The sequence below is a fragment of the Hyla sarda genome, chromosome 5, assembly GCF_029499605.1.
Source record: "Hyla sarda isolate aHylSar1 chromosome 5, aHylSar1.hap1, whole genome shotgun sequence".
NCBI classification, from domain to species: Eukaryota; Metazoa; Chordata; class Amphibia; order Anura; family Hylidae; genus Hyla; species Hyla sarda.
In genome coordinates, this window is record NC_079193.1 from 373704666 (window position 1) to 373717218 (window position 12553).

Below are 12553 nucleotides of genomic sequence, written 5' to 3' on the forward strand. Positions count from 1 at the left end.
ATTTTTCCACGTACAGGGCGGTATGAGGGCTCATTTTTTGCGCCGTGCTCTGAAGTTTTTATGGGTACGATTTGTTTTCATCACGTTTTATTCATTTTTTAATGGTATAAAAAGTGACCAAAATACGCTTTTTTGGACTTTGGAATTTTTTAACGCGTACGCCATTGACTGTGCGGTTTAATTAATGATATATTTTTATAGTTCGGACATTTAAGCACGCGGCAATACCACATATGTTTATTTTTATTTACACAGTTTTATTTTTTTATGGGAAAAGGGGGGTGATTCAAACTTATTAGGGAAGGGGTTAAATGACCTTTATTAACACTTTTTTTTCCAGTGTTATAGGTCCCATAGGGACCTATAACACTGCACACACTGATTTCCTATGCTGATCACTGGCGTGTATTAACACACCTGTGATCAGAGTTATCGGCGCTTGACTGCTCCTGCCTGGATCTCAGGCACGGAGCAGTCATTCGTCGATCGGACACCAAGGAGGCAGGTAAGGGCCCTCCTGGTGTCTTGCAAGCTGTTCGGGACGCTGCGATTTCACAGTGGCGGTCCCGAACAGCCCGACTGACTAGCCGGGATACTTTCACTTTCGTTTTAGAAGCGGCGGTCAGCTTTGACCGCCGCTTCTAAAGGGTTAATACCGCACATTTCCGCGATCGGCGATGTGTGGTATTAGCCGCGGGTCCAGGCCGTTGATGAGCACCGGAACCAACGCGATGTGATGCGGGGTCGCAGCGCGACCCCGCTTCATATCGCGGGAGCCGGCGCAGGACGTAAATCTACGTCCTGCATCGTTAAAGGGTTAAATGTTAAGATTAGTTCACACTCCACATCACAAGTAATATGTCAGGATAGCAGCAAAAAGATAGTGAAGCGTACTGCAGAATAACCACTCTTTAATAGACAGCATGGTCTGCTGCGCTTTCCCACAAAATGAAATGTGATTGGTGAAATTAACCTAATCATAGTCACTAATAGAATGGGTCCTCCACTGTACAGTTGTCAGGATCCAGGTACATAAAACACTGTATAAACCCAGCATACCATAACATGTCGGTGACATACTGACCTCACAGAGCTTGGCTCTTTTTGAGGACATGTCTACACAGTAGTTATACCCCCACATTTTGGGATACACATTATGGATGCTGCTGGTTAGTTTTAGTTCATATAAGCACAGAACCCAATGGATACAGGGGGTAGTAACTGTAATACCAACACTAAAATGTGGCTAAACAACAGAGTGAAGCAGTAGTCTCAAACTGTGGACCTCCAGATGTTGCAAAACTTTTACTCCCAGCATGTACAGACAGCTGTTAGCTGTCCCGGGCATGCTGGAAGTTGACTGGAAAGGACACCTACAAATTAAACTAAGGATATAAATCAAGTGCAAGTAAGCTGCCCCCTTCAAAAAATGTATTTCTTTGCAGAGGAGGTAAGGAAAAAAAAAAAAAAAGTGTCAAGCTGTTGTAGACAAGGAATCTCTGTGACTTAAATCTCACCTGCCCTGGGGTAAGAGGATGTTGTTGACGCCTCCTAACTTAACATTAATCTTCAGGCAGAGGTTGGACAGAGTCTGCGGTGTGGTTCTCTGCACATTTTTCATCTGCACACACTGGGTGGCCATGCCCAACACAGTGTCCCCCACGCGCTTCACCTCGGCTGAAAAGCAATGCAATGACAATTAATACCTCTGCACCAATGTAAAAATATATATTTATGAATAATAATAATAATTATATATATATACACATATACACACACACACACCTTTATATTATACATGTGTATAATATCTGTATAATACACACACACACCCCTCTACTATATCTATACATGCATGCACTAAGTTTCGGATGCACATAATGAATATGACTTATTTGGCATACCGGAAAACACCCCTAGACAAGCACCATGATAACATTATCACATGGTTACGCTTTCAAACAGGCTTTCAGGGATAGATTACAATGTGGGATACAATATTTTTTGTTTCTACCACTTTTCTCAAAGTAAAATAAAGCAGGTAATACTCACCGTACACAGGCGTCTTCCCAGGGAGGATTACAACGATCAGTTGTAGTCCAGTGTACGTGTTCTTCAAGTGCCTGAACATTGGCTCAACACTATCCGCCCCTTGAGCATATTTACAGAAACAAGGCTGCCCCTGAATGGGCATGCCAGCATCACGAGAGATTTTCCGCAACTGTTCAGTGAAAGTCCTGACCAAGATTTAAAAAAACAACAAAAAAGATGTAAAATGGACTACTTACATTTAAAGCAAAGTATTTCAGGGATGATGCAGAGAACAAACTCAGGGTCAAACATTACTGGATTTGTGAAAACAAAAGAGACATTTATGAGACTGTTCTAATATATGTGCAGAGGGTAAACTACACTTTAAGGGGTTGCATGACCCACACTTTACTACAAGACTTAAAAGGGGTACTCTGCCCCCAGGCATCTTATCTAGGATGTCTAATCGCAGGAGGTCTGGCTGCTGGACCCTCCTGTGATCTCCAGACCGGCACCCTGACCTTCTATACATTATGTTCAGAACACAGACATTGGGCGGCCACGGTCGTGATGTCATCCCAAGTCTCTCCCACTCAGGTCTATAGTAGGAGGCGTGGCACAAAGTGACGACCATGACTGTAAAAAAACGATGTTTTGAACATCATTTTTCTCTAGAGAAAGTGCTTCTCACCCATGGGCTGCATCTGGTATAAAGATAATTTTTTGCACAATAAAAGCCCCCAGTGATTGGGGATATTGATGCAGTCAATATTGGAAGATTTTAGCTCTGAAGCCAATGCATATGTGGGTTTTGTAAATATCCCTCTATAAGTAGTCTCTATTGACTGTTATTAGAAAAATGCTGACAAATCAGTCATATAACGATGCTTTCACATTATAAAATTTATCCGTTTTAAAAATCCGTTTGATGTTCCGTTATGAAAACCCTGAAAATCGGCCATTAAACGTCCGTTAGAAAATCCCATAAGTCCGTTGGAAAATCCCATTATAGTCTATGGGATTTTTACATTATCCGTTTTAATCCGTTATAGTCAGTTATTAATAACTGATGTTATTTTGTGACAGAAGATAGTAACGGAAGAAATAGTGCATGCACTTTCTTCCGTTCATTCTCCCGTCACAAAATAACGTCCGTTATTAATATCAGAACAAGAAAATGAAAGTAATGCTGCAGTAAATTACATACTGTAAAGACATAAAACTACCCAAAGACTTACTTCAGGTGAAGTTCTGTACACTGCCGCTGAGGAGCAAAGCAAGCAATGGCCCACACTTTTATTTCAATACCGGTGTGAAACTGCTTGTTCCTCATATCCCATACACCTTGCACAGGGGTAGCAATGGCCTTATTCTGAAATGTATATAATAAATAGCATTATAGGCATCATTATAGACACCAAGAAAAACAAAAACAACAACTTTATCCATGCTGAGGCGAATGCAACAAAAGCGTGCGCAAGTGTGAAAGGAATCCAGATTTTTAATAGAAAAACAGAATTGACCACGATTTGTACAGATCATCATTATCTTCATTTTACATCTTTTTGGGGCAACCCATGCAGTAAAGGGAATTGAGACTACAATGGAGCACTACGGTCATTAACCCCTTAATGACAAAGCCCGTTTTCACGTTTAGGACCTGGCCAATTTTATTTTTGCATTTTCGTTTTTTCCTCCTCGCCTTCTAAAATCCATAACTCTTATTTTTCCATCTACAGGGCTTGTTTTTGTGTGACCAATTGTACTTTGTAATGAAACCTCTCATTTTACCATAAAATGTACGGCGAACCCAAAAAAATATAAAAAAAATTAGGGAGGAAATTTAAATGAAAACCCAAATTTTGCACATTTTGGAGGGGTTCGTTTTCACACTGTACAATTTACAGTAAAAATTATGTGTTCTTTATTCTGTGGGTCAATACGATTAAAATGATACCCATGACTAGATACTTTTATATTTTTGTACCGCTTAAAAAAAATCTATAACTTTTTGTACAAAAATCAGTAATCTAACATCCCCCTATTTTGACCACCTATAACTTTTTCATTTTGTCGTATATAGGGCAGTATGAGGGCTCATTTTTTGTGCCGTCATCTGTACTTTTTTTTTAGATTTTTTTTTTTTAATAAAATGTGACAAAAGCAGCATTTTTGGGCTTTTATTTTTTACGTTTACGCCATTCACCGTACACGATCATTAACATTATATTTTGATAGTTCGGACATTTACGCACGCAGCGATACCAAACATGTTTATTTTTTTTTTAAATTCGCGCTTTTTGGGGGTAAAATGGGAAAAACTGACAATTTTCATTTTTATTGGGGGAGGGGGATTTCTTCCTTTTTTTATAATTATTTTTAACTATTTTTACATTTTTCAACTTTTTTTAATTTTTTTTTTTTTTTTTTTTTTTACACACTTTTTATGTCTCCATAGGGGCCTATCTATAGCAATCATTTGATTGCTAATACTGTGCAGTGCTATGCATAGGACACAGAACTGCTCAGTATTATCGGTGATCTTCTGCTCGATCTCAGACCAGAGCAGAAGACCCTGGGAGACGGCCAGAGCCAGGTGAGGGGACCTCCAGCCACCATGCTGGATGATCGGATCACCGAGGCAGCGCTGCGGGCGATCCGATCATCTAATCAAAGTACCGCGATGCCGTGATCTGTATTGATCACGGCATCTAAGTGGTTAATGGGGGCGATCGCGGATGTCGGCCATTACGGCCATTAGCAGCCAGAACCTGCCGTGTATGACGCGAGCACCCTACGAATCTCGCGGTCATACACAGGATGTAAATGTACGTCCTGGTGCTGGAAGCCCCACCAAACCAGGACGTACATTTACGTCCGTGGTCGTTAAGGGGTTAGTAACTTCTAACATGTCAGACAGGCCAAAAGATGTTCATGGTGCCGGGGCTCATGTCTGAGACTTGCTGATATATAACGAGTTATAAGCCGGCGTTGAGCTTTGCCAACAGCCGGACTGCCAGTCTCCCAACGTGCTAACTCCATTATTGGCGTTCTCCGCATAGAACTCTGCTTGCTGCTGTTTCAATGTAAAAGCTTCTTTTACCACCATTTTTTCTTTTACCAGGATTTGTGTTAAATTTTATCCTCTACAGGACTGGTTACAATATTTTTTTTAAACCATTAGGAACTGTTATTTTTACATACTGCTATTTTTTGTTGCATCCTTTTACAGGTTTAATAATTTGTCCACACCGTCTAATCTGGTCATATTGTTCTATTTTCACTCCAGGCTTATATATCTTTGTTATACTTGTGAACATCTATATTACATTTATTGTATACAGCCGTAGGGCCCTGCGGCTGTCACTCTATATACCTGATATATGAACTTTACATATTTAATAGATTTTATATTAAATAGATCTGAAAATCTGCGTTTTCTTCATGTGTTTCAGAAGGTGGAAAATTTAAAGTGTTATGATTACTTGAAGGGGAGGAGGAAAAAAAAAAGTGCGTAAAAATGAAAATTGGTCTGGTCCTTAAAGGGTTAAAGAGTCCGTGATTTGAAAACACTTGACATGTAGTCCAGCTCTCAGTCTCACATCGTGCAGAGAATAAAAATTTCTCCAAAGTCTGAATTATTTTATTTTGGCGACAATTATACATGGGTGCGTTATAAAGTGGAGCAGATACTGAATGATGGTCACCCCACTTTCCTAAGCACCTGAATAGTAATGAAGCTAGGACTGTAAGGTTACATTTGCATCTCCTACTGCTCAAACTGTTTAGATGGCAATGGTAGCAGCATCGGCCATTCAGGACTACAAAAACTTGGCTGCTTTTTGTTCCACAAACAGTGATACTCTTGTTGAGAGGTTGTGCGTAGTACTAAAGCCTGACCCTAATCACTTCAAAAGAAATAAACTGCAATATCAAACGTTATCCATTGTGCTGGTGCTGATTCAGGAACGTAGCTTTGTTCTTTCTATGCCTAAGAAACCCCTTTAGCCCCTTAGTGAGATTTGCAATAAGTGTAGGACTGGATAAATGGGTAATGTGCTTAGAAGTTGATCTGCTCCACATGTGGCTAAGGGCTGCCTGTGTAAGGCTATGTTCACATGCCGGTGCTAGGACCAGTCGGTAGTGCACTCTCTCAGACGGACATACATTTCCTTGAGGAATGCGCAAAAACATTGAACAGGTTTAATGTTTTGGCGGAAGACTGAATCAGGAAATTCTGGCGTGTGAACAGAGCAGTAAAATCTTTTCAAAATCAATGGGACTCTGCTGCAAAATGGAATTCCGCACGACATTCTACCGTGTGAACATAGCCTTTCACAGCAAACCACTGGCAGCAGGTGGGATCAGACAACTCTTGCCCTGGGGGTGTAACCCCTAAGATCGTCCATAGCAAATAAGGCATCTGAGGAGTTAACACAGAGAGATGCTCCCTCCCTGAAAGGAGAATAAAAAGATGTAAAATAATTGTGTCCATATAGAGGTAGTCAAGTATTTAATAAAAAAAAAAAAAAAAAAAAAAAAAAAACCCTTCCAGAGGATAGGAGCATAATTGTGGGATCGCGGGGAGTCCGACTGCTGGGACGTTGTCCTGCCCGGCTCTCTACATGAATGCAGTGTGTCCACCACGGAACAAAATTGTGGCTGGCCACAGTATTGTGTGGGGGTGGACACGTCTCTATCCCCCATTCATGAAAAATAAAGAGAGCCCTCAATGATCCGTAGGTGGGAAAATAAAAAACTTATATGGGTCAGTACATTGAAGTGAAAAGAATTTTCTTTTTTGTATGTATTGGGTTTTTTTTTATATCCCAAAACTCAAAAAATGTATTGCCAATTTATTTATTAAAACTTTCTGGCTTTATAATACAGTATACGGTAAATTCAAGGGTGTCTAAAATAAAGTAACTGGTCTTAGAAGGTGAGGGGGAAGAAAACATTTCAGGTGGTCGTGAAAATACACGTTTCATTATCTGTGATACAAATACGTTATTTGTGGGCATTGGTGTCGCGGCGGTGGTGGTCGCCGCCCGGTGTTGCGCCATTTTATGCTAGGGACGTTAGGGACCCACTCTAAATAGGTGGCCTTGACGTGGCGAGTGGACTTGTACTTTTTGATCAAAAATGTATACTAACAACCTGTTAGTTTTTGATATTATGCTGAGAAGTAATCAGATCATTATACAAGATTGTAGATGTGCACCATGTCTGTTTTTCTACCCGAATTCACACTGATTTCTATCCCCTCTTTTTTATTTTTATTTTTTTTGAACATGTTGTCTGCACTCTTCCCCACCCCCTCAGCCCAACCCTATATAAGTAGTAGTTAGCTACACATGGGTCATTTCTTTCCTAGCAGCCTCCCAGTCTGACTGGGAGAGCATGGTAAGTGAGCCATTACACCTTGTTCACACTGGTGTGGTGCTGTGCGGTGTCCGTTGCTGCCGTGGCGCCGTGTCTGCGGGCGGGTGCGGCCTATAGACTGGTTTGAGTGGCATTGGGGCCGCTCTGCCGGTGGGTCGTTCCCCCTGTGGGCATTGGTGTCGCGGCGGTGGTGGTCGCCGCCCGGTGTTGCGCCATTTTATGCTAGGGACGTTAGGGACCCACTCTAAATAGGTGGCCTTGACGTGGCGAGTGGGCTTGTACTTTTTGATCAAAAATGTATAATAACAACCTGTTAGTTTTTGATATTATGCTGAGAAGCAATCAGATCATTATGCAAGATTGTAGATGTGCACCATGTCTGTTTTTCTACCCGAATTCAAAATACGTTTTTTTGCAACAATTTCTGCCTCTTAAGGGTGCATTCACATATTGTTTCCACTCTTCAGCAGCCAGGGTCTACTGAAGTACCCCATTTTATTGAGCCAACCGGACTCGGCCAGTGACTGCTCATTTCCTAGCCAGACTAAAAACCAAAGCAGTTTAGTCAAAAAACAGATCCGGGCAAGAAATAAGCGGAAATGAGATGTGACTGCACCCCAAGATGGACTGATGTGAACCTAATCTAAACTTGCTTGTCCCTGCATTTGGCTTCTTTTAAGAACAAATCAGTTCATTTTAACGATTGGTAGTCCAGCGATGAGCCAAATCAGGTCAGGAACTGATCAGCTTAGAAATCCACTGCTCAGTGTTTGGAACAAACCGATCCGAACACTGCAGCCGGGGACGGGAGCTCGTGACGTCACAGCCCCTCCTCCTCATGAAGTCATGCCCCGCCTCCTCAATGCAAGTCTATGGGAGGGGAAGTGACAGCATGAGGGGGTGTGGCTAGGACGTCAAAAGCTTCCGGCGCCGGCTCCAGCATTCGGAACAGTTTGTTCTAAATGCTGAGCAGCGGAGTACCCCTTTGACTTTTGCTTAGCTCTATAGAGGAAGTTCCTAGCAATTAACATTGTTGCCCCGTCTCAAAGATTCCCTGGGGCCATAATTTCATATTTCAAGAAAAATTCTCACGAGAGAGAAACATTCCTTAGTGCCTGTATTCACTGCTGATTAAAGCCAGCACATGGAGGACTGTCAGCAATGGGAGGATTTCCTTTCACACAAGCGTAAAATTCTCGGCAATACATAATTCTAATATGCAAAGCAAAGCCAAGACAAACGCAACAAGACACAGAAAAAGAGATCAAGAACCATGGAGATGTCTACCAAGGGAGCATTTGGCTCTTCCCATACCCTGCCTCCGTAAAGAATTGAAGGGGGTTGAAGGACTCTGCCAGTGACATCGGTCATGTCGTCTTTCACCATAATCCCAAACTCACGGACAAAGGGATCAGTATTGAAGCTTGCACTACGCATCTAAAAGGGAAAGACAAAAAACAAGAGTCATAAAATTTCTGCACATTTCAATATCTGAGTCATAAATTCTGCAGGTTCGTCCACTGTCTAAAGTGCATGGCTCTATGTCCGAGCCTATTCTGTGCGAGATAAGAAAACGCCAGAGCCAACTGAGAGCGTGGTACCCCTCCCCTTTGAGAAGGGCACATGAACATTCAGCTGTGGGAAATATTCAAGTGTATAGGTAGGTCGGGAGAGAACGCTGTCGGCGGACAGCTATTGTAAGAGAATTGGCATTTTCAAAAGCGTTATCCCAAGACAAACTTTGGTAGTGCCCAGAGAAAGACTAAAGCAGCGTTTCCCAACCAGCGTGCCTCCAGGTGTTGCAAAACTACAACTCCCAGCATGCCTCCTTAGAGGAGAAGACTAGGTCGTCCTGGAGTAGATAATGGAAGTAAGGCAGGAAAAGACCCTTGAAGAAGGCGCTTTTAAAAGTTTTAAAAAACGGACAGGATGACGCGGTTTCGGGAGGATCCCTCCCTTCCTCAGATCAAGATTTGATCTGAGGAAGGGAGGGATCCTCCCAAAACACGTTATCCTTTGTTTTTTATTTTCTGCAAAATAAAATGTCCTGCTGAGGACTTTTTCAGTATTTCTGGCTTTGCCTCATCCTTCGTACTAGAGTCAGCAGCGCCTTCTTCAAGGGTCTTTTCCTGCCTTACTTCCATTAAACCCTATTCTGGGATGGATAAGCCAACACCAGAAACACTGGTCCATAAAATACTAAACATGTCACAAGAAGAAACAAGTCCGGGACATAAATTTTTCGAATGTGTACTATACAGCAGAATTGCCAACCTCCTTGCTTAGACAAGACTTCTCATGTTGACTTTATACACAAGGGGTTTGATGCAGGATTTGTGTGTCCTTGGTAACACACACTTGAGAATAATAAAGCAAAACATTATTATTAATTAGTCTCAGGTGGGGGGGGGGGGGTGTTTCAATAACCTCTTACCAATTTACTGATCTCTTCTTGGCGATCTGGAGCGGATCGGGCTGTAGCTCGAATCATAGTGGAGGTTTGATTGTCTGTCAGTTTTTTTATGCACCTTTGTCCCGCCACTATGTTGCATACCTAATGGAAACAGAAAATAGTGTCTTAGACATGAGCAAACCAATAAATGTAATGCAGGAGAAAAGAGCAGAGCTAAGAGGTTAAAATTCTAGACAGGACAGGTGCTGAACACTGAAAAGTATGCTAACAGTGTATTCATAAAAAGTGTTCCTAAGGGTAAGTGAACAGCAGTGGTAACTTAAGGGTGGAAAATTAGTTGCAAACAGTTAATGTGCAAAAGGTAGAATTACATTTTCATTGGAGCGTATGCCTGTTTTCCAATGCTTTTTGACACTAGTACAAAAAAGTTGCACTGCTTATCAGTCAGGACATAACATCTGCTGATCTCCTTTCACTTACAACCATAGCACAGAAAGTATGTGCAGCTCGCTCCCAGCACTGTCGCAGATCCAGAGACCTCCTAAATGAGTTCATTCCTCCTGAAGATTGGAGGTTGATTTGGGGCCCTTACCCACTGAGAAGTCACCGGGTGTTGATGGGTTTCCCACTGGGTATCACAATATCAAGATGTTCTGTTGCCCCAGTTGCTGGGGGTTTTGCAGGCTGCTCAAAAAGGGGAGGGTTTGCCTGGGCCAATGCAGGAGGCAATTATAGTATTGTTATTAAAAGCCGGTAAGGACCCGCTTTTGGCAGGCTAGTATACACCAATTTCCTAAGTGTGCTCCGATGTCAAATTGATAGTGAAGGTATTGGCCAACTGTCTCCTGGGGGTCATTACTACTTTGGTGCATGGCAACCAGACAGGGTTCATGCCAGAGAAGTTGACGGCGGACAAAATCAGGAGGCTCTTTCTGAACCTACAGTTGTAACCTGAGGGCTGAGCCTTCACTCGACGCTGCCAAGGCTTTTGACAGCATCGAGTGGAATTTCATGTGGAATGTCATGCATCGCACAGGATTTGGGCCCCGGCTTTTGACAGGTGCCATTCTTGTATTCTGCCCCTCGTGCAAAAATTTGGGCTAATTGTTTACTTTCCCATTCCTTTCCCCTGGGTCGTGGTACATGCCAGGGAAGTCCCCTGTCTCCATTTATATTTGCCATAGCAAGAGCCTCTGGCGGTACTCATTAGGGCTTCCACGGCGTTTAGAGGCTTCCGTTATGGGGATTTGGAGGAGCATATTTCCCTTTAGGCAGATGACATGCTCCTCTTCCTGGGAGATGTTGTGCACTCCTGGCCCCCTTTGATGGCCCTCATAGAACCATATGGTAGTTACTCTGGTTTGTCCATTACCTGGGACAAGTCCACGATTCTTTCCCTCTGTCCCCCTCCCCTCTGTACCTGTTATTGCTAGGGTTGGCCTCCCTGTGGTTATACAGTTTAAATATCTAGGTGTGCATGTTACTGCCTTTCCCCCTGATTATGTTACTCAACCTCGTTCTGTAGCTGGATCGTAGTTCTCGTACAGTGGCTACTTGGCATAAACTTCCCCTCTCCATAATTGGTAGATCTAACTTAGTTAAAATGGTTCTTATGCCTCAGTTTTTGTACATTCTACATAACACCCCTGTCTGGATTCCAATGAAATATTTTCTTAGGATTCAGACATTATTTACGGAGCTTATTTGGAATGGCAAACCAGCTAGAATCTGTCTTGAAACATTACAACGTGGCAAGGAGGCGGGTGACATCCATTCCAAATCCTTGTTTGTACTTTCTAGCGTTGCAGGTTCAACAGTTGAAGGGGCGGGCGCAGTTTGCTACTATGGGGCACACAGGCAATCTAGTATCAAGCTGTATTGGTAAGGTGACCCCTACATATCTGCTAGAAATGGCTGCACAGACAAGCCCCCCAGACCACCATCCTACTTTTGTACTTATTCCTAAGTCGTGGATGAAATTTTGGACCCTTAAGAATTACCCTTAAGAATCTACTAAGGGTGTAATATCTGTGCTGTATTGGAAACTGCTGACCTCTTATGAGGCCTATCTGTTTAATGTTTCTGTGTGGGTGGGATGGGTTCTATGGGTTTATGTTTTTTTTGTATGCTGTATGATCTATAAAACATTTAATAATTTCTGATAGTATGTGCAGCTAAAAAGTCCCCTTTAACCTCTGATTAGAGATGAGCGAACTTACAGTAAATTTGATTCGTCAAGAACTTCTCGGCTCGGCAGTTGACTTTTCCTGCATAAATTAGTTCAGCTTTCAGGTGCTCCCGTGGGCTGGAAAAAGGTGGATACAGTCCTAGGAGACTCTTTCCTAGGACTGTATCCACCTTTTCCAGCCCACCAGAGCACCTGAAGGCTGAACTCCTTTACCTGTTGAGTCATCAACTGCCGAGCCGAGAAGTTCATGACGAATCGAATTTACTGTAAGTTCGCTCATCTCTACCTCTGATCCAAACCATAACCACGTTTTCTCTGAAAGTATGTTCACATGGTAAAAATTGGGGTCTGCTGCATATGTACACTACTCAAAAATAAAGGGAACACTTATAACACATCCTACATCTGTAAGAATTAACTAAATGTATGAAATACTTTTGTCTTTACATAGTTGAATTCAACAAAATCACACAAAAATCATCAATGGAAATCAAATGTATCAACCCATGGAGGTCTGGATATGGAGTCACACAAAATCA

At 42.3% G+C, this 12553-nt stretch overlaps 1 protein-coding gene across 4 annotated transcripts in view; it reads right to left on the reverse strand.

Moving 5' to 3' along the window:
• Positions 1-12553, reverse strand: part of AGO2 (argonaute RISC catalytic component 2) — an 85405-nt gene that overhangs the window by 15569 nt on the left and 57283 nt on the right. For 2 of the 4 annotated variants that reach the window (XM_056522821.1, XM_056522820.1), the window contains exons 9-13: positions 9848-9967; positions 8728-8850; positions 3270-3403; positions 2053-2237; positions 1518-1677 (exon numbers count right to left, since the gene is read on the reverse strand). In XM_056522821.1, coding sequence (XP_056378796.1) covers positions 1518-1677; positions 2053-2237; positions 3270-3403; positions 8728-8850; positions 9848-9967 — 722 coding nt within the window. Of the gene's footprint in view, positions 1-1517; positions 1678-2052; positions 2238-3269; positions 3404-8700; positions 8851-9847; positions 9968-12553 lie in introns of all 4 variants that reach the window. The other 2 variants (XM_056522819.1, XM_056522818.1) reach the window with 1 other exon arrangement.